Consider the following 25,430-nt stretch of genomic DNA (forward strand, 5'->3'; position numbering starts at 1 on the left):
TTTTTTTTTTACAAACATTTTTAGGTCTTATAAACTGAGTCCCAGGCTTAATTAATCTCCCTTTAATATTCATCTTCTGACAACAAAGCACACTATCATGATTTCTGCCATAATGTCATGTTTTTAAAGCTGCACTAATCAATACTTTTATAGTACAATGGATTAAATGACTATGTATAAAATGTAAAAATTGTCTCCTGTAGTGATGAACCAACAGATAATAAACACTTAATCAACAGCTGTTGTTGTTGAGGAACAATTATTTTGATTTCACTGCAGCAACTTTACTGTTTCGGTGTTCTTATCAGCCACATTTCCACTGATAAACCTACTGTACACTAACCTGCCCAGCACCAAAGAGCAGACAGACAAAGTTTGTAACTAGCTGGTGAACATACCGGAGCATTTAGCAGCTAAATAGCCAAATATTTCCCTCAGGGGTTGGTGGAGACCAAAGCAGAGCTAAAAGAGAGTAAATATTGGACTTATACTATAATGCTCACATTGCTCCTTGTCTGCTGGGTCTGTAAATGTTGTAAGCAACTTTTCTCTAACACGCCATTATACTTTATAAAGGTGATAATGTGCCAGTGTTGTGTTCCAGGTCAAGTGGTCGAGGATAGAGGATGAGCACAGGGGCTTAACCTGATGCGCCAGGTTGTTTGTTACACAGAACCATCTGAGAAGCCGTTATTGGAAACTGTTTGGAAAACTGCAGGCGCTTTCATAGAATACTTGGCAGGTGATTGGATGAACCATCTGTCAATCAAACTCTTGCCGAAGTCAGTCTGGAGAAGAGCGAGAAAAGCCTTCAGTTTCATTCTTTGCTCTTCTTTCAATGAAGAAATGTTCTCCAGTTCTGACATAACTGATGCTGTTGTAGCATCTACGCTAAGCTCATTAGCAGCCATCATGTTGTGTTGAACGAACAGTCGCCTCTCCCGTAGCCACCAGTAGCTCCTCACAGGACGCTGATTAGTTCGTTCCCTGGCTTGCCGGACACAAACGTATTACTTGAAGCCTGACAAGATGGATTTTCATATGATAGGGGATCTTGTAATATCGCATGAATCCAGCTGCCGTGCAAGATAAACAGGGGCCAGCATTTAGAGTAAGCAACGGCAATATTAACTTTACCGTCGGCGTAGAAGCAACAGAGACTAACAATGTAGCAAGCTAGTAAGTGGGTAACATGGTGCAGTAAAAGGCATAATGACAGAGGAAAAGGATGAGGACATTGGGAAGATGAACATTTTCCTCAGACATATTATAAAATTACGATGAAAAACAATATACGACTAAAATTACAATATATTAACTTATTATGCACCAAAAAATGTACTTCTATGGCCTCCGCCTTTCTGACAACATCAACAAACACGTCACAACTCGTGAACTCAGAGCTTTCAGAAACTTACGAGGTTGTGACTACCACAAGAGAGGGGCGTTCATATGGACCCCATTTGAAGGCACCATAATCTCTAAAACTAGATTCTGCATTCACATGTCAAATCTGTAGGCAACGGTACAAGATCTTGGCATCGGAAGCGTTCTGATTTTGGTTTGTAGTTTGAGTAATATTGACCGGTAAAAACTCTGTGTGGAGAGCAAAAGAGGCGGAACGCATTGGCCGAAATGCAATATCTGAACCCACCAGCTATCGTCTGATGATGATTTGGCTTTTTATTGGTTTAAAATTAACTTGTAAACTGGCTACTTGTAAAACAATCCGGTCGTACACGTTGACTTTCAACTCCAACTCCAGTCTCGCGTCTCAAGTTGGTAATCGGACTGTAAACAATGAGCAGTGCATGGAAAAGCAAGTCTTGGCCTGGATATCCGCTGGCTACACCAGTACCCCAGAAATACAGCCCCTTGCCCCCAAAGGGTTATCTGATAGTCGATGGGTTGTGAGATTGATGCCTGCTGAGGTTGGTCAGGACAGCCTCCAAGATTGTGGGAGGGGCGTCAAAAGTGCATCTGTTACAGCACCTCTGATTCATCTCTGCAACTAAGGGCTCAGTGTCACTGATGTTAGCACAGTTATAAATAACTTATGTACGTAAATATTGAGCGTATTTAGTAATTCATAGCTTATCAATGATAAATTGACTTGAGAGAGCAATTTATGAAACCACGAGTACCTCCCAGTCCATCCAAATGGCCTCGGGTTATTATTTAAACAGCAAGCTCATATAGGTGGTCTGCTCTCTCTTCATTCTGGACGGTGAGTGTGTGTATGTGCAAGGCATACTGTCAGTAGCTGCGTGTTTGTGTGCGTGTGTGTGCTTGTGTTTCAAAGCTTGTCAGCAGCTGTCTGCGCTGTCAGTCAGCAGCAACAGGGCAGATATAGTACGTGCTCGGGCAAACCAGTGCACAGAGAGCACCGGCGCTGAACATAGAGGCAGCAGGTAGCCGACTTCTGGCTGGGGAAAACACAGCAGCCATGGCTCATCTGGTGGTTACTGCTTAATAGGAAATATGCACTTGGAAGAGACAGAAGACTCCAAAACTAAGACATAACGACCAAACAAACTGGAAGTATTGACATTAATAAATGCCCTGGCGCAAGGTATTAAAAGTCACCCCGCTGCAATAAAGGAATTTCAGAGTAGATGAGCACCAAATGTGAGTATAAATTATAGCCACAGGTTGCCCTTGCTCCTTACACATAAACATTTGCTGATGTGTTTGACTTATTTTTATTAGAGGCAGGGGAATCATTTTATAAAGGTTTATCGTCACGTTAAGATGATAAGAAGACAGGAGAGAATGCAGACGCGGTGCAGAGGGCAAAGCATCCTTTACGACCTGTGTTTTTATGGGTACATCTCAACAAATAGAATAGCGAGGAATTGCTGCCTATTATGGTTTTTGTATATCCCTTCTTCCTCTTAACACGCAGATGAGGATCTCATTCATTTTTACCTTGCATTGCCCTTGTTGTCTTTCAACTTCCTGCCGTCCCTCCTTCATCCCTTCCTCCCCCCGTCTCTCTCTCTCGGGATTGCCTGCATGCCAGGAGGGTGGCTGAAGGAGCTGGTGAGGTTATCCAGTCAAGGATTTCACCTACTCATCCTGCCTCTTGGTATTCATACCACACTGTTGCCCCCTGAGGCTGCCTGCCTGAATACTGACTCGCTGAAGGAGACTTCCCATTGTCATTTCAACTCTCGCTCTCATTTCCTCCGTCTTCTCTACACCCCCTTTTGCTTCTCTTTCTGCCCATTTCTCGCTAATTCTCTTTTATGTTTTTCCTTCTTCCTCTCTCTTCCTGTGTCTCCCCACCTTCTAGTCTTTTTTTCTGGAGATCTTTGATAGCGTGTGTGCATTCCTAATTGTGTCAGAGCCGACGCCATCAGCTGTTAGGTAGCCGCGGGGGCAATCTGCAGAGAGCAGTTGATTTGGCAGAGGTCACAGGGTCATATTCATAACAACATCCTGCTGTCTCCTGGGCTCTTGTCTGGCTTTATGTCTGTGTGTTTAATACATGCGTGCGACTGTGCGTTACAGTGTGAAACTATGTGGGTGTGTGTGCGCAAGGCTACACGTGTTTGTGGCTGTGTAATTTTGTCTGAGGTCGTGTGTGGCCAGAGAGTCAATAAAGCTCCGTATGCCACGCTTTACCCTCAGGGCAGCTGCTGAATCTGACACAGCCACCACACGCTCCTAATTAGCTCCTACGTCTAATTAAGTGGCGCTCTCTCTTTCTCTTATACGCTTACTTTGCTGCACAGTCCCCAAAATGAAGGAAACGTTTGGATGATGAAACTGGCACAGATATAAAGTACCTCGGAGTGTTGGGGTCTTGGGTTACAGCATACGGCTTTTTGTTGTACAGATGATGAATGTAATGGGAGGGTTGGTTTTTATGAGAAGAGGTTGACAGTGGCTCTAGGTTATGTCTGGGTTCATAACTCTGGTGTCCAATTCACATATTGTACTGGCTGCTGAGGTGAAGGTGTGCTCTTTGATTTGTGTGCAAAAGCAAATCTAATTTATTTGTATGGCCTCAAACCACCTGCATGTCTCAAAGGATACAAACCACACAATATGAGATACAGTACAACATGACTGGATGCAGTACAACTACAAACCTCCAACCAACCACAAAATAGTCAGACAAGACAGCTGGAAAACCTAGACAGGTTGAGATCGTCTTCTGCAGACAAGCTGTCTGCAATTTGTTCCTATGTTTTTTCATTTGAATGTGGTGCCCTGGAAACAAGTCAACAGAGAATCAGATCCGCTGTCTTTTTGTGTAACGTAAAACACTGACACAAAATCATGTGACAGGTAATTAAGTGTTGTGATTTGCCGCTATTCTGAATGCTTCACGGAAAAGTTTACTGTGACAGTTGACAGTTTTTAGAGTGGAGGAAACAGCAGAGTTTCAGTCCAAGTTTCTGCTGTTTCATACAGGAAATTAATTTGTTGTGAATTGTGCATAAAGGCAGTGTTGTTTGGGAAACAGTTTGAGATAGCTTTATAATACACAAGCAATTCCGCCAAAACAGAATTATGCTGTTTACTATATTGGAAAAGATTGTCCATATTGATTGGCTCAGAATGTGAATGTGTGTCACAGTTTTAAAGGCAGGGTAGGTGATCTTAAATTAGAGTATACAAGATTTTTTTAAATAATCCAACCGAAAAACCGAGAGTCCAGTGTTGCCAACTCTTTTCGCTCCGCTTAGCTGCTAACTAGCTCCAAAAGTCACTAAATCTAACAAAAAAGTCGTCAAGTTGGCAACACTAACTGTCATTCGCTTCAAGCCTCCTTCCAAAGCCACAATTTTCATAATGAACGTGAACGGTGAACATGGCTATAGTTAGTACTCACAGCTGTCAAGCTAGCAGCTTGTGGAATACACCGGTGACAGGCAATGAGTGCACCATTCTGGATGAATGTAATGATTGGACGGGCTTCTTACAGTCCTGTGACAGCCACAGGTACTGGATTTTTTTCTTTTTTGTCATAGCATTTGATTTATTGGTTGCTGTGGGGATGTGATTAGAATTTCAACTAATATAACAAACTACAATTACTGCCTCGCGCTTCAATGCCTACACCAAACAGTTAAGTTGCAGTTTACAGCCACGTCTGTAAATGTTATCATTTCATCCTATAAGACATTTGTGTGAAATTGCATATGAATATAATTGAAAATAGCATATGAATTCTTGAGTTATGGTCAAAAACGTGTTTTGTGAGGTCACAGTGACCTTGGACTTTGACTACCAAAATCTAATCAGTTAATCCTTGAGTCCAAGTGGACATTTGTGCCAAATTTAAAGAAATTCCCACAAGGCATTCCTGAGATATCGCGTTCATGAGAATTGACCAGTTGGACGAACGTACGTACGGACAACCCTGTCAACCCATGTTTCTAAAATCCTTACCAAACCTGCCTTTGACTAGAAAGGTGCACTCAGTAGAGTACAGATCTCCGCCAGGTGTGTCTGCTATGACTATGGCTGTAATGTTTGATTGAATGAATACAACTCGCAATTGGCTAACCCCCCATCTAAACTGCAAGTGTAATCTATGCAGATGTCTACACCGGCTCTGTGCAGGCGTGCGTCTCAGCTCCGTCTCACGGGTGTAACCGCGACTTGAAGCGTTTATTCAGCCTTCACTGATCAAACTGTTTCCCTCCCACTGTGTCTCTGGCCACAGAGCAGCGGCTGAGAGGTATTCAGTAATGTGTGTGCTGGTATTTCCGTTAGCTGTTAGCTGATAGCCAAACACACCGTCCAAAACAATAAAAATAAGCAAACTGTTTTCCCCCACTGTGTCTCTGGGCGCAGAGTAGCAGCTGAGAGGCGGCGATGCACTCAGCTGTGTGATCACTTGCGGCCCCTACCGGCCGGGGGCCGGTTAGAAGTAGTGAGTGAGGAGTCAGCAGGCAATCAGTGGCAGTATCAAACAGGCAATAAAAAGTGTTTTGAGAAAGTGAGAGGTCCTTGAGCATGCAGCCATAAATGAGCATCCAAAATATTATGCAGTTTGGTGCAGCAGTATGGGAGATTAGCCGCGGACGGACACAGAGATGCTCACTCAATCATGCACGCATACACACAACCGATCTTGTGACTGAGATAACAAGACAAGACAAAAAGATGCACAATAAAAGAGAGACACTGTGTGTGTTTGAGAGATAGATGTACAATACATACATACTGGCAAGAGGAGAAATGGAGATTAAATGGCCGACAGTCTGAGGGTAATTAATACTCAACAGGCGCCGTTATTTTATTGCATTCGCCATTCTCATTGATTATACTGAAATTTTCATTTAAAGTTTGAAAGCAGCAGACCCCCTTTTAGAAATCACTGTGCCTCAGATCAATAGTCAGTGGATTAGAACTAAACAAGTGCAGTCACAGAAATTCAAATATCGAATTTTAGAGCCATGCTGAGGGACCGCTCTGAGACAGATCTGGGAAAATGCCAAGGGGTAACGGGAGAGTAAAAAGGGCATGAAGAAATGATGGTGGGACAGAGAGAGAAAGAGAGAGAGAGAGAGAGAGAGAAAGAGAGAGAGAGAGAGAGAGAGAGAGAGAGAGAGAGAGAGAGAGAGACATCTGTCTTTACTCTCTCTCTTATCTTGTACCTCTCTCTTTTCTCGCTGTCTTTTCAGTGCTTTATCTTAATAATAACAGCTTTCTTCATTTCCTTCTTATTGCCCTTTTACTCAGGGATTTGACGTCAACTGGCTCAAGTCTGTGCTAATTCAACTCTGTGACTGTGTGTGCCAGCCCTGAGGGACATCAGCTCCATATCACCTCCTTGTGCTGCCACCCGCCTGCCTGCCTCCCACTTCAGAGGTGATACGCTACCCGGCAGCCCATTTAACACCGTACCTGCTGCGAGCATCGATTGATTCTCCCCAACTGTTGGCGCTCAATTGAGTCCCTCACTGCTACACCTATTAGTGCTGTGTGTGTACACTATGGGAAGGTGAGAAGGAGGGAGATTTACAAGAAGGGGAGACAGCAGACAGAGGGAATGTGAGTAAATGCCCCACTGGGATACCGCACACGTGCCAGATCACCTAGGTGCGGAGTGTGGCTGGCACCATACTAGCCCCTGCTGTGTCACCTTGGGTTTTGGGGGAGGACTGATGATTAATGGGCCTCTGACTCTGCAAACACTGGCTCATTTCCACCTGCACTGCTGTGGTTTCACTGTTTCTTGCTTGGGCTTGCTCTTAGCGGAGCGCGAGAGGGCGTTGCTCGTGTGAATAAGATCGCCAAAACCAAGCAGAGGGCAAGCCGAAAACAACTGTGAAACTGGTACATTCATCAGGAAGTTCACACAATAAAACACGCCATCTGGTGCTGGCAGGATGGGGGGCCACGGCAACAGAAGGAGGAAATGAGCAAACACAGGAGAAGTGAAAAAGAGCTGGACGCTATTAAAAAGTTGAGACTGCAGGGACAGAAGGGAGAGGATGCTGGGAAGATAAAGAAGAAGCAGGAACGCGAGACGAAGGTTTTGGAGGAGAGGATGACAGGAGGAAGAGGAGGCCTTGAAAACACACAGATGCAGGGGGAAATGGAGTAGCTGAGAGGTAAAAGAGGTGATAAGGTGCACAGGAGGAGAGCTTGTGGAAGGATTTGGACAGGCTAAGAGAAATAGACTCTATAGTCCAAGAGGTATAGTGGTTCTTTTCTAGCCATTAGACAAGGCTGACAGCCTGCTGTGGTACGTCCGCAAGCTGTACGAGAGCCTGTTCGATCGGTTACAGCACGCATGTGTGTGTGTGTGTGTGTGTGGCTGGTAACTCACCAAGTGGACGCGGTACATGATGCTGATGCCGAGAGTCATGAAAGGCTTGGAGAAGTCAATGACCTTTTCACGCTCTGCTGTGATGGTGAGGCCTGCGACTGCCAGGTCAGCTTTCTGCAACACAGAGGGCGAGTAGAATCATGTAAACACACAGTCAGAAGGCATACTGAGCATAGCCGTGAGGACGTAACATGAGTTTATGACATAATGCTTGGAAGGGTGGCATAAGAAGTGGGCTACTAGATGCTAATTCCCTAATAATGCCCTTTTGTATCCCGTAGCCTCTTTGTCCGCCAATATCTGTGGTGAGGATAATCCAGCATTGGCACTGTGTGAGTGTGTGTGTGTGTGTGTGTAGGGCACAAGAGAGCTGAGGGTAACCATTGTGCCGGCCAAGGGAACACTGTCAAGACAAATCACTTGACAAAGCAGCGGCTGGTAAAACACACACATACACACATGTAGAAATGGTCAATGTACGCTGAATACTGGATGGCTCCCTGCTAATAATACAGGCCAGCAAAGTGCAACTGCAAGGGATTTTTCATCTCCCTGAGGAGCAAAGAGGGAAAGCAGCAACGCATTGCTCTTTGTCTGCTGCAGGGGAACTAAGAGGATTGGGGAGACGGGGAGGAATGGGAGGATGGGAGTGAGGAGAGGGGAGCTCTGCTGCAGCACTGCAGACGCCACTCAAAAATCCACAATGCACTGTATCTCCAGGAAAGAGAGACAGGGAGAGGGGCATGTGGCATGCATGACAGAGTGCTTTTTGCTACGACATCCATTTTGACGTGATGTGAAAATGTTTCCGTAATGATTCCAACCTTTAGAGCAGGTTTAAAGTGCCACCGGAAGACATTTAGAGCTTCACCTATAAAGCCCCAATCCCGCGCCGTCTGTGCTCCAATTAGTGCGTTACATTTCTAAATTCCCACCTCTTTAACCTCGCCCCAGCCTACTCTCCACACTGCAGCCTAATGTCTCCCGCTGCCCTACCCTGAGCCCGCAGGCTTTGACCCTCCATCATCAGCTGTCCCCCAGCCTCCGCTTCGTCTTTTCTCTCTATCTCTCTCTCTCTCTCTCCGCCGTTTGAAAGTCTGATCGCCTGCTCCCGGCGCCCGAAGGAAGCCACACGCAGGGAACGACCATCCAGGCAATTTCAACAAAGAAATTCACTGATCCTTTGAAAAATGAACACACGGTCGTAACAGCCACTGAAATATTTATGTGACGATAGAATATTAATATTGATTACCGGATTCCTCTGCCTGCCTGCTGTTATGCCTTCTAGTGTAACTGGGAAAAAAAAAAACACACTGTAATGCTGGCTGTTCAATATTGCATCATACCCGTTTCCACTTGCGTTCAATCATATCAGGGTAACCTGGTTAAAAAGGACAAAATAAAACTTGTGAATGTCAGGGATGAATTAAACATTACCCTCTAGGATGTAGGATTTGACTTTAAGAGTTCAGTCTTTGGAGATGCCTCTGTTCTCTAAAGCAGCACTGTGGATTAAGGAACCAGGACGTACTGTACTTAGACTTTGGTCTGGATTCCTCCTGGCATGTCTGCTCTCATTGTTAACGCAGGCTGTCTGACACCCGTCAAACTAATCACCCCCACACAGTGAAATATTGTTCAATGTGAACGGTACTGGCAGGGACACAGGTATCTGTTGTCCGGAATAACCTGAGGCTGTCCTCCTTTGCTGCTACCGGGTATATATTTCATATCCTTTCAACTCATCCATTAAACTTGCAACCGTGGCTTTTTTTCCGTTGTTTTCTTCCACAATCTTTTTCCCCTGCCATCTTTCCCGTTTCCTTTCTAAGCCTTTAACCAAACAATCTCAAGCCTTTGTGTCCACCGTGGAACATCCCTCCAGATGTCCCCCATCCCATGACAAATCCCTCTCAAGTACGCCTCGACTTCTTGTCCGCGCCCCCGCCTTGCCACTCCACAGCTCAAGCTGCCTTCAGACACATGTTGACTTTAACCACGGCACTTCTGAAGGTCAGCCGTCCACACGTAACTTACAGGGGACGAAGGCGGTGGCAGGCTGTGACAGTAACAAGAGCAGGCACTCCTTGTTTTACATACTTAATGGCTTTGCCCTCCATTAGCCTGCAGAATTAAGACAGATCACCTCCTAGGATCGGCTCAGTCCCTCTCTACTTCATTCCTGTTTCCCTCTACCGCACCTCAACCTTCATCTTCACTATTTTTTTACGCCTGTTTCACTTTTTTCCTCCCCCTCTTCTCCCCTCAGCTCCCTTAAGCCAAGTTCACACTACATGACTTTCAAAGTCATCAGATTGATGTACTGTTCACACTACACGATGTGCTGTCTTGAAGCCATTGTGGTTTTCACACTACATGACTGATGGGTGACATGTGGTCACACCAGGAGGAATCCACAATGTTTTGTCATGAAAACACACGCGAGAAGAGAGACGGGAAATAACGTAATATCATGCAGAAGACAAGATTTTTTTGTTCAACCAATCTGCGGAACTTTCCTTGTTATGCTTGTCGATGTTGTCGTCGGCACGTACTCGCAAAATTGCCTGTTCCCACATGTCTTTACTTTTTATAGCCTGTTTCCTCTAGGTGTAACAACTTCGGTTTGGTGCGGCGTCAGCAGTGATGCAGGCGTTGTACCGGACCACTGTGGTGAAGAGGGAGCCGAGCCAGAAGGCAAGGCTTTCGATTTAGCGGTCCATCTACAGTACGTTCCAACCCTCACCTATGGTCATGAGCTTTGGGTAGTGACAGAAAGAATGAGATCTCGGATACAAGCGGCCGAAATGAGCTTCCTTCGTAGGGTGGCTGGGCTCAGCCTTAGAGATAAACTGAGGAGCTCAGACATCCGGAGGGAGCTCGGAGTAGAGCCGCTGCTCCTTCGCGTCAAAAGGGGCCAGCTGAGGTGGTTCGGGCATGTGATCATGACGCCTCCCTTTAGAGGTTTTCCGGGCACGTCCAACTGGTAATAGGCCCAAGGGTAGACCCAGAACACGCTGGAGAGATTATATGTCTCTGTTGGCCTGGGAACGCCTCGGGGTCCCCCACGAAGACCTGGAAAACATTGCTGGGGAGAGGGATGTCTGGAATACCCTTTCAAGCCTGCTGCCACCGCGACGCGGCCCCGGATAAGCGCAAGTAAAAGGATGGATGGATGACAGCAACAACTACCCCTCCGCCAGGTTTCTCCCCAAACCCGTGTCTTGCGTTGTCAGCGAGCGCCGAGCCAGCGCCAATTCCCCTCTGATCTAGGGCTTTTGTCAGGGAGCTCCAAAAACTGTTGGCGGGCGGAGGGCTAAAGTCATGTAGAGTGAACTAGGTGTTATATAAGCATATAACAGCTACATACAGCACAGCTGGAGGAGTGTAACACCTCACAGAGAGATTTACCGGCAACAACATAGACCGATTCAGGAGGAAAGTCTGTTAAGGTCAGTTCAGAGGGCTTAAGGAAAGGAGCTGACAGGGAACAAGCCACCAACAAGCTGTGACTCTTTTTGAAAATACAATGCTTAAGCTGAAAAGGCCAACTGCTGAATGAAAAGTGTGTGTATGACATGAAGGAGAGCTGCTAGCTGTGAACTATATGAGAGCTGAGCTACACACTTTTAGGTTTGTGTATGTGAGTGCCTCGAGAAAGTACCTTGGACACTAGAGTGCTTACAAGAATATATATGATGTGATAAAACATAATTTATGGTTGTAGGGCTTTTTTACAGATAGTGCATGTGTATATATTTACATACCCTTGAGATGAGCTCTCCAACCATGCCGGCCCATGATCCGTTTGCTCCAGGAACCCCGTACAGTCCGTCGCCCACCAGTCGGATGCGATACTTGAACTTGAGAATATCTGCCAGCTCCTTCAGCATGTCCACACAGAAGCCTTCGTAGCGGTCATTTCCCTCCAGGTCTTGGTGGTTCTGCCGCAGCATCACATATGGATTCTCCTGAAAAACACACAGGGTTTGCATCTTAGACAGCACATCTCCAACTGACAGTAGTGTGACAGAGCAAGACGGAGCACAGGCAAGATACTGACATATTGTACAGTCACAGGAAACACAATGTATACTGGACTGCACTATTCAGTTTACTTGTCACAGAGAGTCTAAAAAGCCTCAACAACTTTTTTGCAAGCGTACTACTAAATAGCCGGAGAGCCTCCTTAATGTTTAATTTGATTGCTCTACAGAGCCTAACTAAAGCTTTTACAGTCAGGAAGAATGGTGGAAGCATCCCGTATGTCCTTTAGAGGTCACGGTTCACATCAGGTTTACTGCCTTCAATGAAAACTGAGATTTGTGGGTCTGAAGCAGCGCCAGACACTTAAATCAGGGACAGACAGACGCATGCCAATCTGTTATATCCAGCAGAAAGTGGATAAGAAACAAAAACAGTTTCCTCTCACACACATAAACACACCCAAACACACACCTATTTACAACCTGTCTTTTAGAGGACCAACTTTCTGTTCGGTTGTCCGTTTATTTATGTCTTGTTTTGTCATTTAGTTGATGTTGTAGGAAGATTTAAAGAGCCCAGCAGTGATGTATTTCGGAGTCACCCTTATTGCGCTATTTTTCAAATAATGCAGCTGTCAACTGGTGTGCTCGGGCTCCACTACATCATAAAAAAGACAGTGTTATGTACCACTTTGCTGCTGCTCTTTACCTGCACTCAGCTAGTGAATCCAGTGGGAACTAACTTATATTATTATGGCAATAATGACATCAGATGAAAGTGATTATCTAGTATGAGCGTTTTCTCGTGCACTGACACATTTTTTTAAATAAACAAAGCAAAAGGAATCTAAACTTCTGTTTTCTGTATTGTTGCGGATAGAAGCTTTATTGAGTGTTTTAACAACTAAAGTTTATGTGCTCGTTCAAATAAAATACTAGCTCACAAATTTTGGTTTAACCATGAGCTTGTTCAAGAGATTGTCGTAAATGCGTACAGCGGGATGTGTGTAATTCACCACAGTGCGTAAGCTTGCTGTGGCAGCTGAGCAGTGTTGTGGTGTATTTTCAGAAGTGGAATAGAAGTGAAATTGTTTTGTCATCGCCACAGCTGGATATACCTATTTGTGTGGTGGCTGGTTGACTGGTGATTGATTTGCCTCACAGTGAGAGCCACAAAAATAATAGTTCCACTGAAATCAGGAACATTTGAGAACTTGGTGCACATCAGGTGGCACAACTGTGACTTGCCCTGTTGTCGTAGCAACGGCTTGGTTCCACCTGTAGCTGCGTACAGATCACTTTGACACCGGATTGGGCGTCTTCGCCTGTTTCTTGCTGCATCACTGGACGGTGGAACCCACAGCCTCATGTTCTGCTGTGATAAGACTGAGAATAAAATGATCGACTGTCTGTCTGCTTACCTCTGCACCTAGAATCTGCATATGGATTCAATTGATCTAACCAGGCTCATAATTCGATTAAACAGACACGCTGTCTAGCGACATTAACCTGCAGTGCCTTACAGAGAGAGGCAGATGACAAACGCTGTATTACAATATACAGTATGCACGTGAGAGTAAGTGAGCTGCACATGTGTATGCTAAAGGTGCAATGTGTAGGAGCGTTGAGGCTGCAGATTGCAAACTATTTACACGTGTCCCATGGGCCAAGGGCATGCAGGAGAACTACGGTGGCACTAAAACACACCAATGAGCCAAACTGTTGCACTTGGTGATTTGTTTTTTCAAAACAATTAACATGGGCACTGTGGCTCAGAGGGTAGAACCTTCCACCAATCGGAAGGTTGGTGGTTCGATCCCCGGCTGCTCCATGTCACATGTCGATGTGTCCTTGAGCAAGACACTTAACCCCAAAATTGCTCACGAAGGCATAGCCATCGGTGTGTGAATGAGTATTTAGATTAGATTCTGATGGGCAAAGTTGGCAGTGTATCAGTGTATGAATGTGTGTGTGAATGGGTGAATGCTGACATGTAGTGTAAAGTGCTTTGAGTGGTCGGAAGACTAGAAAAGCGCTATATAAGACCATTTACTGTTGATTTCATTGCATATAGATGCCAAGCAACAGTTTGGTTCCATGCTTGCTTCCTGTCAGTTTATGTCCTTCACATACACCGCAACAGGAAATAAACTGGGACACATTTGGATTGTTTACATTTACAAATGTGAAATGGTCTATACAGTACAGTGTCCTGCTGATGTAAATACTCACCAAATCCCAAACCTGTATCTTAGAAATTACATTTATATAATGTTAATTTGTTTTCCATTGTGCTGGGAAATGCAAGCGGTGCCTGGATCATGTTCAGCATTATTCGAGTGAAGGAAGAGCTACATTTTTGTACCCCACACAAGTCATATGGAGGCAGTTGGGTGGGATGGTGGTGAGTGTACAAAGCGCAAGACTATGACACCGGGGTTCATGTCCTGACTCCTGGATGTGGTTCGGTTTAGGCAGAACAACAGCGCTTTGGTTAAGATCAGAAAAAGATTGTTGATGGTTTTTGTTAAATGTTAATGCAGTTAATGCACTTCTGGTCTTGTGCTTCAAGGCAATATTCACTTCACTTCAATATATATACCATGGTCTCTCCCTAACATGTGTGAGCGCCTAAACAATCCATAAAATCATTTTATTATGCAGTAGATGCTACGAGCGGACACCTTACTGCAAAGGTAAGTAAGAAATAAATGAATAACGTTGACAGTGAACATTTTGTTCATTTTCTGACTTGCCAGATATGGTAAGTAACAATGCAGATGTATAAAAATGTAATCCATGCAGCATTATGTTTCCTTCAAAATGTATTTGCTGTTGCATATTAGTAGTATAAAACCTTGATGCAAATCAAAACGAATTCACTGTTTTCTTCTGTTTGTGCTAGAAACTACAGTAGCTAGGTCTTTGAGGAAGAGATTTATCTCTTTGAAAAAACAGAACTATATATTCCTGTACTGTTTTTAAAGATTTACATCTTCAGTAGGAACAACTGGGCTTAGAGTTGAGAGCCACAGACGGGCCGGAGAAGTCAGAGAATATTGATGGACGAACTAAAGCATAGTCGGTTTTACTCTTTTCATGGGATTTATTGACAATAACAAAAGTATAGCATATAACCTTTAAGCCTTTTGTCCTAGAAGAGAAAACAAAACGCTAACCAAGTTTTCAGCCAGTTAGTGACTGTACGTACCAATCTATAAAAGTAAAACTGTCCATCTGTTCATTAACTCCTTACAGCCACCCACCTCACTGGTCTAACATGAAGTCTATGCATCATGTTTCAGCATGAGGCACAATATAAATGCTAATTTCAGAGTTCACAGTCTGCTGAAGCTTTTCAAGCACCGACTTGCAGTCAAGCTAGACTGAGCCAGACCAATTCCCGCAACATTATTACAGAGGGTTGGCTTTCATAGATGTTTGTACATAACGCGAGCTGGACAGAGGGACAGGGAAGAAATGAAGAAACACAAACCTGCTACGGTCACTTAACAGCTTTTCACACCAACAGAGCAGAGGAGCAGTAAGGTGCCTTGATGGATGGATGTTTATGTCCTACAACAACACTTAATTGACCATAATTCACCTTCAAGCTTCTTGTTGATTTATGTGTGTGAAAAAGGGTAAAAGCATTTTATATTAATAATAAATGGCTGCCATCATTAGGAAGCTCCATCTCTTAGAGTGAGGCTAGAAAATACTGCCTTCCCCCCACCCCTCTGTGTTTGACCTGGTTAAGTAATAAAGTCAGACCTGCAAGCATCCATCAATCACACCAGTAAAAACCCAACAGCGATCAATAACACAGGGACGGTCTGACTGTTATCAAGCCAAAATGTGTTATCCCCCCCGTTTACTCTTCTGCTGTTTTCTTTGTCACTTTTCCTTTGTTTCAATTTGTCTCTCTTTCTCTGAGCTCCAGTTGCTCTATAAGAATTAGGGCTGCAGTCAACCACAGAAGATATTGGTCGACAGAAATTCTACCTATCGTTCAAACAATTGACTGGTCGATGGGGGGAAAAAATTGAATTATAATTAAACATATAATATATATATATAATATATAAATAAACATAAAGAGCTATTTGCAGCATATTCAATTATTTTTAACCTAATTATTTTATACTTAATGATAACAACCTTCTCATATTCATTTGATTTCTGAAAATAGAACGAGCCGTTGCACCTGCAACCCTCACAGGTACTGCATTTAGCATAAAAAATATGCTCAAATCATAACATGGCAAACTGAAGCCCAACAGGCAACAACAGCTGTCAGTGTGTCAGTGCGCTGACTTGAATATGACTTGCTCCAAACTGCATGTGATTATCATAAAGTGGGCATGTCTGTAAAGGGGAGACTCGTGGGTACCCATAGAACCCATTTTTTATTCACATATCTTGAGGTCAGAGGTCAAGGGACCCCTTTGAAAATGGCCATACCAGTTTTTCCTCGCCAAAATTTAGCGTAAGTTTGGAGCGTTATTTAGCCTCCTTCCCGACAAGCTAGTATGACATGGTTGGTAGGTTTTCTAGTTTCATATGATGCCAGTATCTTCACTCTTTAAAACTGAACCTGCTGCAACCTCCGAAATATAGAATAGCGGCCGGGACAGACGGCGGCCTGTCAGATTTTTAAGAGGTTCATTAAAAATCGCAAGTTGCTTTAATGTGTTAAAGAAATTAGTGCCGTTAAAATGAATTTGCGTTAACGCGTTATCGCGTTAACTTTGACAGCCTTACTTTCAAACAAAACCAGTAGGTACACCAAACATATTGAAATATGTTTGCAGATTCTGATATGTTCACACTCAAAGCCTACCAAGTGATGATGCATGGCGGCGGGTCAGGGTTTCTAAACAATCCGCACCGCCCAACCCCGCCCAACAATTAATAAGCGTTAATCAACCACCCGAACCCGACCTGCAAACTGCCAGCTTTATGCATTAAAGTGACACACGTCTCTCACGTCCCTGATGTCCCTCTCGGCCCCAAAAATAATGGAATAAACGCTTTCTCCTTATGAGAATTGGTTGGTGGGACGAGAGCATATTGACCAACAAATCCACCAACCGATCAGAAGGTGTCAACCCGAATAAACATGTCCGGTCCAAACCGCCTATTAACCAGATCTGTTCTTGAATGGAAACACAACTGCTATTAAAAGCTGATACTTCTTTATATGGCCATATTACACAAACTGCCTCCTTATCTATATTCTCTACTGACTCCTAAAACTCCTAATCAGTAACAAAAATCAGTAGCTGCAGCCTTCGGTAATAAATTATGTATGTTATTCCTCAAATCCACACTGGTGAGAGTGCTTTTAAAGTTTTAAACTACAGTCACCTTAAAGGGACTGTTTATAACTTTTTAAGCGTATAAATGTAGCGGGTCGCCACACATGCGCGTTCGCATATGCGCGCTTGCGTGTGGCCGGAGCCTCGTCTCTGCTGCTTGCTTACCTTCACTCAGACAGAGCGTGCGTTCTCGCATACTCGCTCCACCTCTACTAGACGTGAACGCGCGCTCACTCCACGCTGCAGAAGAGTTAGTTTAGCTCTGAGAATATCTAGTGAATGTACAGGGGACGTTTGTGCAGAAATAAATGCTGCAGCTCCTCCAGACCAACAGAGGTTTCCCGTGTCTTGTGAAGTGACGGGGCTCCTCCACGTGTTATGTTGTCGTCTCGTTACCGACCGGGTGCCGGTGTCTCCCTGCGGCTGCCGGCTGCGGTCGGGAGGCGATAACGTAACTCGTTGAGGAGCCCCGCTGCCGTAGCCTGCGCTGAGGCAGGAAAAGCCAACACTAGGATCAGCAGTGATTCATGGAGAGACCTTCGTCTGGTCAGCTAACATTACTGCCAAGCAGGTGAAATATAGAGTGATATGGTGGTTTTAGCTGACGTGTGTCGCCTCACTGTTTTGAGCGATGCTCGTCCATGTCTATTTTGAGCGAGCAAGCGCGAGCTCGACGCTGACTTTCGTTGATTTCAAGGCCACAGGTGTCGCTGTTAACAAGCATTTCTGAAAGTTACAAATAGTCCCTTTAAACTACATTGTTTAATAAGCATGCCAGTTTTTAAAAACAGGATTAAGGACTATTTGAACGGTGTTACTGAATGACACTGCTATTGTAATTCATTGGTTGATGCAATTTGCTGTTTGTTGTTGTTGTTATGTTGTTTTTTGTAGTTTGTCTGTTATTTGTCTCTTTTATGTGACATTTCTTACGTTGTATTTCAGTATTAAGTCTGTTGTTTGTAGTTTTATGTGTGAAACTTTTATGAAGCTAACTTGGCCAGGACTCCCTCGGAAAAGAGATTTTAAATCTCAATGGGACTATCCTGGAAATACAATATAAGTATATAGCTGCTGCAGTTCACACTCATCCAAAAACTTCCACCAAACACTGACTAAAAAAAATCACTGAAAGAACCACTTCCACTAGAAGCCCTCTGTGAAGTTGAGAACAAAATCATATAAAAATAACTATACAAAGGTATGAAAAGTCTATACAGGGCAATGAAAGTGCTGTCTTCCATGAAGGCAAAATCACAAGGAAATTCCATCTACCTTCTTTTGCACACCACAGCAAAACAGCAATAAAGCCATAAGTTTGAAGCTTTAAAGAAATGCAGACTTTTAAAGCAGCTATTATTCCCAGGCCATGAGGAGTCTGGTTGTGGACTGATAACTTTGGAGGAAGAAGCACACTCGTACATACGCACAAGCAAGAAAGTGTACACACACACACACACATACATACAGACGCAGAGCGCCAGGTGCACCGGTGGGTGTTCAACTTCACACACCACAGTGGAGTTTCCCCTTTTAAAACCTCAGGGTGTTCAAGATGTCTTCACACAACCCTCCTCGCTTTGCTCAACTGTTGTCTTATCCTTAAAAACTTGCTCTCCAGAGCCCAGCAAACTGGCAGCTGAGATGTAATTCTCTCACAGGGTTTGGTAGTGCTGTTTGAAGAAGAGCCACAGACGCTCTGACAATACTCTAAAATACTAGGTCATTAGAAAAAGGGTCAAGTCATGCACAACATCAGTTTAGTGCTCGATAGTAAATAAATGGCAGAACATACAAATACAAAAGGATGTGAACAGATTCAGGTGCACATGCCTCAGTGCCGCTGAGCCCGTGTGCCAGCAAATCTGCCTCTGTGTCTGCTTTTATCTGTCGGCTCTATGTGCACTGTTGAATCCTCACCAATGCGTATGTGAGTAGATATGAGAGCACTCACTGACACAAGGGTAGTCTGAGAGAACTGTAGTTGACAAAAGCACAAAGTGGCTTTTACAGAAGGGACTTAAAGCAGGCTTCAGGCATTAGCGGGGAAAATGGGTCTTGACTTGGGATTCAGATATGTAGATGATATGATTCTCCATCAGTGGCAGGAACCAAAGAGAGATGGTCCTACAGGTAGAGCTCTGCTCCATTTGATTTCTTTCAGATAAGAGAAAAAACAGCATGAGTAGTATTTAAGAGCGTAATTAAATCAGGGGCACCCAAGGCTGTTAAATGATTTGCTAATGGTGTAATGTAATAACCACATGTATTTACACAAAGCCAGTGAAAAAAGACTGAGAAATCTCTCACTAAAACGTGTGACGTGTGTGTGTGTGTTAGTGTACTGTGGTGGCCTTATGCTCAGATGAGTATTTTCTTACCATCTACCCTACTGGGGTCCCTAAACAGTCTTGGAATTGTATATGTTGGGTATCACTGTAAAGATGAGATTCTTGTGGATCTCATGAGCCCAATAGTATTCATATGTGATGATTTTAGTCTCCATAGTAGCCATTTCATTTTAGTGAGACCATTTTTTTAAAATTTGACCTCACTGTATAAAATGACCTGTGATGACCTCTAGGATAATCACAGCCTCATGAAACTTTAAAGCCACAAACTAAAGACAGATTTCAGAGAATAGAAGGCTCTCCCAGGTAGATTGACAATACAGGGGTTTCTGAGCAGTTTCCAGAACGGAGTGCTTGCTATTCAATCGCTGAAAATTGCAATTCTTGCAGAAATCTCCAAATGTCAAAAGTTTTTGAAACCAAATCACAGCATGGCTTCTTCTATGGTGTTCCTCAAGACTCGACTTGACTCTGATGAAGACGCAGTTGGCGTCAAAACGTTAGTCTGTAATAAAGTTGATTGCCTTAAATCTGTGTGCTCCAACGTGCTTTTGACCTGGTTACTGAAGTCTCTCCTGTTACACTTTCACAATTTGTTTTAAGTAAATCATCTATGTTTATTTCTAATTTATGACTCAAACAATTTGACGAAGTGCTTAGCTGCATGTCAAATTATTCTTCAGGTTCCCAGCTTTCAGATGATGTAAACCATTTCTATGTGACATCTACTGCTGACCTGCTATCTCCCCTAAAGACCCTCTGTACCCCCCTAAAAAAGACAAAAGAACAGGTATATTGTGGGTCTCAGAGCGCTAAAAGAATGCGTCCATATATGGCCCAGACATAAATGAGGTCTGAGCGATCAGATCTCAATGTGTCCTCAGTGTGTCTTGGGTGTATTTATACCTGTACTTAGAGCTGTCGGATCACCCAAGACGTATGTTAATGCCAGGTGTGAACAGGGCCGATAACTTGACGCTATTAAAATCCAGCTGTTACACAATCAAAATGCAAATCACCTGACATCAGAATTGACTAAAACTCTAGAAATGATTACTCTTTCTACTGCTTGACAAGCTACTGTATATTAGAATAGAGGAACAACAATAGCACACACAATTTAGGACAACACAAGCAAGATAATTTCATCCGGAGGAAGCAAAGAATGTTTTTTTTCTATTATATCAGTGGAGCTACCGAGGGTACAAAGATGTTATTTCACTAAGACCTAAACAGTGCCTTTAAGAAACTCAAACACCGATTACAAACACATGGTTTGTGGCCTTGCAGTAAAGTGATAATCAATTCTGTGATTGCCTCCCCCTGTCCCCCGGGGGTGTTTGTGAAATTGAATTGGGAATATGACGGTATGTGACATGTAATAAAACTGCCCTGTGAAGGCCAGCTGACCATGTCAAGCATGCACACTAACCCACAAATACACACACTGGACATACACACGCAAACGTTGGAAGAGAGCATCCATTAATGCTGGTGCAATCACACACACGCAGCCTCCCAGGCCAGCGCTACAGGTAAGGAATTCTTATGGAGGCTTTCAGTTGTGGCTCGTCTGCCGCCCGCAAGCGAGATAACAGCGACATGGCAATCACACCATGATGAATGAGCTGTGATAGGCGCTGAAAATTGCTCCTTGGTGGCTTCCGAAGTTTGGTCCGGGGACTCTATATCTCCAAAGTGAAATCAAAGCTCTGTGCTCGGCCAATTCTTTCTTTCACACCCTCTCTTCTGTTGTGAAAATATTGTCTCATTTGTACTCCCCCTCAACCCAAGCACACATCTCCATCCTCCCCCCCCCTGCGCCCTTTCCCTCCTGTGTGAAATGAACCGTTCCATCTGAATCCCAATAAGTCTCAATGAGGCCAGTGAGTTGTTCAGTGGCGAAATATGGCAATATGTCCTTCCCTCATTCCCACGGCTCCGCAGCTGATAAGCCAGGCACTCAGACTAACACATTGGGCCAATTGCCTCTGCTTACAAGCTACTTTGTGTCTTATCGTCTGATTCATCAGCGAGGAGGAGGAGCTGGGCGAGTGACAGGTTTGTGTATGCGACTGTCTGCGTGTTTGTGTGTGTCGAGGGGAGAAGAAAGGCATGAAAACACATGCGGCTGACTGAAGAGCCGAGTGGTTTTCATGCAGTTCCAACATGAATCCATTTATCACCTTTGATGTGATATCAAGGCTACTGTAAAACAGAAAAGTTGAGCCTTATGAACAGCATCATATGCTTCTCACAAGTTTTGGAAATTCCTGACACATCTGCTCTACTAATTAAAGCAGGTAGCTAATTAATTGATGAGCAATTAATCACTGTTAAGAATTAGATCAGTCAAGAATATATTAGTCTCGCATAGCCAGACCTATCTCCACAGCGCTGTGTCAGCGCTAAAGAAAGGTCTGGCTATCATTATGATATAGAGGAAAAAAACACTCTGGCTTGTTTGTATGTCTTTAAACCAATCGCAATTGTCTTGGGCGGCGCTAAGCACCGGGTGCACCGACGATGCCCCTTGCAATATAGATAGCACAGATAGCGGAAGGGAAGGAGGATGATGGCTGAAATAGGTGGCCAATGGCAGGGTTATAACTTTGCAAAGTTGCAGTGATGTGCGTCGTGTGGATATTAGTTTGATATGTGTTTCAATGTCTGGAGTCAGAGATCAACCGTGTGAGTTTTTGCATATGAATTGAACGACACAACGAAAGGTGTTGCTTTCCTTGAAGACTTGTTGGAAGTTAGAGGTCATTCCAACTGAACTAAGTTTTTCATCCAACCCATTCTTACTCCAAACTCATCAAATACCACCTTTTGGTCAGTGCCCGTCGGAGGACCCCTTTAGCGACTATATGCGACGCATGGGGCTTTCAACTAACTCCAATGTAAACCCACTCGTGGCGTTATTCCAAGGTCAGAGCAAGTGACGTAGTATTAAGAGCATGAGAGACCGCATAAGGCGGGTGGGAGGGTAGGTGGATGGGTCAAACAAACGCAGAACTTTCAACCAGGAGACCGCTGTCCGTTGCCCGTGTTGACTTTGTCACGTCAGTCGTTAGTCACGCGAATCGTTATTATCGCTAGTCCCGTGAGTCATGTGAGTCGCTAGTCACATGAGTCGTGAGGCACTCGCTAGTCATGTGAGGAGTTTTCACTCGCTAGTCATGTGAGTCGTTAGTCAGTGAAGTTAACTAGGACAGTTTCCTAAGCCTAACTAAGTGGTTGTGTTGCCTAAACCTAACTTCTTGTGAAAACGGAAGTTTACTTCGAAAGGGCACTATGCATGTAATGAGCGTATATATAGACACGCCATCCTCGACACGTCCAACAGTAAGGCATGCCGAGGGTACTGATCAAACGGCGGTATTTGACGAGTTGGGAGTGAGAATGTGTGACATGTTCACCATTCCTCCTTTGTAATGTTATGAATTGCAAAACATTTTTATCAAGCAGGAGTTACACTTAACACCTTATGACTCACCACCATGTTGATATGCTAATAAATAAATTTGGAGCAGCTATAAACATTTATGCTTTAAGACGGGGTCGGACAAAACGTCGTACCAACTAGTTTTGATTGAGGCAAATTGAGCCTCAATAGCCCTGATCATTAATACAAGAATGAAATGTTTAGGTGCCCTGTGTGTTAATTTATCCTCCGATAAAGCCTATAAAGTGTGCAGAGTTATTATGCTTACTCGTTTGAATTGTTAAATAACAACAGGCAGAGCAAGGGCAGCCATTTGGAGTGACAGTATTGCTTCCCTTTTTATGTAATTCACTTGTGTTTATTTAATTGTGTATAAATGTCAACTGTTTGCATAAAGCTTTCACTGAGGAAAAGCATGAATTTTGTATTTCACAAGCTTTTAAGGATTCATAGATTACTGATCATTAACATGGCAGGCGATTAGGGACATTGCTTAAAAAGTGCATCCGTTGTAACAGGTAGCAGAGTGAGGGCAGTGGGAGCTGGCATCACAGGATCTATATTTACTACAGAGGCTGAGAATGGCTGACATGCTGAATTATTAGCTCCTGCTGATGCACTGTGATGTAGCCTCATCTGAGGTACTCAGGGCAAAACAATCGCGCAGCGGCAGTTCCTCTGATCCCAAGAGGATTGAGTTTAGATCTGAAAATACAAAATGGGCTTTTGATATGGTAATTGTCTGTCAACCACAGAATGTCAGCCACATGTAGATCAGCCGCGGCGTTGAGCTAATAAAAATGACACAGACCACCGTTGATGTGTGCATATCAGCGCGTATACAGCAGTACTCACTAATATTGTCGTGATGGTAAGAGTGGTGTTGAAGAGGGTGTCTGTCACATTGATTGATGGAAGCTTTCTCTCCATGGACAGTCCATCTTCAGAGTGCCACAGGCCAATCTGCAAAGAGAGCAATCACACACACACACACACACACACAAACAGATCAGTCATGAAGTCCATCAGCTGGGAAAGGCCAACAGAAACAATCTGTACTTAATTGCCCTCCCTCTTCTCTAAAGGACAATCAGTACGACCTTCACGAAAGACAGTGGAAGGCGGAGACAAAGCAGTGGACAGATCGCCATGTTGCGAGACAAGGTGATAGCGGGAGCTAGCAAGGCTGCAGGAGGAAACAAAGATGTGTGTGTGGCTCCTCGAGAAGCGAACACGGGGCATGTGTTCAGTCAGAGGCAACAGAATGCATTCATTAAACCAATTACCGGCAAATCCTGCAGTGCAGAGCCACATTCTCATTTTCATTACAGCTCGAGTGGGGATTCACACCTCCACCTCACACGGTGTCCTTCCTCCCGTTCCCTTTCAATCTGTCTCTGCCATCTCCTGTTTCATTCATCTATTTGCTCCAAGTTTGTGAACCTCCAACGCCAGGACGGCGGTCTCTGCAGACACGAGCATTTTGTAAATCTTTGCCTCTTGCTACTTTCAGGTACAAATTCCTCTTACTCACCTCCGTTTTACCATAATGGCATTGACAGGAAAAAAAAACTTGGAGATTTGCATGCTCTGACCTTGAAGGATTTGCACGGCTCCTCTAATGGTTGGGAAAATGCTGCAATCAAAATCTGTGCAAGTGCTGGATAAAGTGAAAAAGGCGAAGTTGTTCAGTAAAACGAAGAGTGTTTTTCTTAGATCTGACATGACAGCAGAGCTTTGACTTTTCCAGTGACAACCAATTCACCTGTGCAGTGGCGTGCTGTGTGAGATCTTTATTATTCAAAATCGCAAGACTTCTTTGCTGGTGATTATACGGTAAGAGTTATGTGACTCCGAACTATCAGCAAAACAATTTAGCTTTCCTTATCATGGCAGCTTCCCAAGCTATCATTTCATTTATGCTGCTGACGCAGACACACACAATTTCAATGTCAATAACAAACAGCATTTGCTTTATGTGTTTGCACAGAAGATAACCTCGAAATAAATCAAGATCTAGATTATATGCAAAATGTGTCTTTTTATTAGTTTGTGCAACTTATCTCCGGTGTAGATTTAATATCTGAGGAGCATTTTAAGAACATGAGGTCATCCTGCACACTGTGTTCCTGCCAAGATTATAGTGTGACTTATTGATATGGAAACGAGTTAGAAACAAAGGCAGCAATTTCAGCCTTTCATTAAATATGCCAACCGACAACAACCTGTTTGAGAAATGAAATGATGACAATTCAAAACACTTTTTGGTCATTTACATTCAAACTCCGCAATCTACCTCATTATGTAAGCATTGCCACAGCTGTCTCGAAGACTGTGGAGAAATAATATCCCTTATCAAAATAATCAACCTCCCTCCATTATGAATATTATATAGGAGGAGTAAATGAGAAAATACAGCATCTAATTTAGCCTTGATACATTGTTGGTGTGATTCAATCCATGTCACTGGAATGAGTTCTCTGATTACATGCTAGAAAACCTTTGGGAATAGTCATGCTGGTTGGA

At 43.8% G+C, this 25,430-nt stretch overlaps 1 protein-coding gene across 6 annotated transcripts in view; it reads right to left on the minus strand.

Moving 5' to 3' along the window:
- The window catches only part of grik4 (glutamate receptor, ionotropic, kainate 4), a 341,658-nt gene that overhangs the window by 11,095 nt on the left and 305,133 nt on the right, over positions 1 to 25,430 (minus strand). For 5 of the 6 annotated variants that reach the window (XM_074642015.1, XM_074642012.1, XM_074642013.1 and 2 more), the window contains exons 12-14: positions 23,760 to 23,867; positions 11,566 to 11,769; positions 7,796 to 7,909 (exon numbers count right to left, since the gene is read on the minus strand). In XM_074642015.1, the coding sequence (XP_074498116.1) occupies positions 7,796 to 7,909; positions 11,566 to 11,769; positions 23,760 to 23,867 (426 nt within the window). Of the gene's footprint in view, positions 1 to 7,795; positions 7,910 to 11,565; positions 11,770 to 23,759; positions 23,868 to 25,430 lie in introns of those variants that run through there. The other variant, XR_012594732.1, reaches the window with a different exon arrangement.

This window comes from Sebastes fasciatus, chromosome 7 (genome assembly GCF_043250625.1).
Source record: "Sebastes fasciatus isolate fSebFas1 chromosome 7, fSebFas1.pri, whole genome shotgun sequence".
Lineage (NCBI taxonomy): Eukaryota > Metazoa > Chordata > Actinopteri > Perciformes > Sebastidae > Sebastes > Sebastes fasciatus.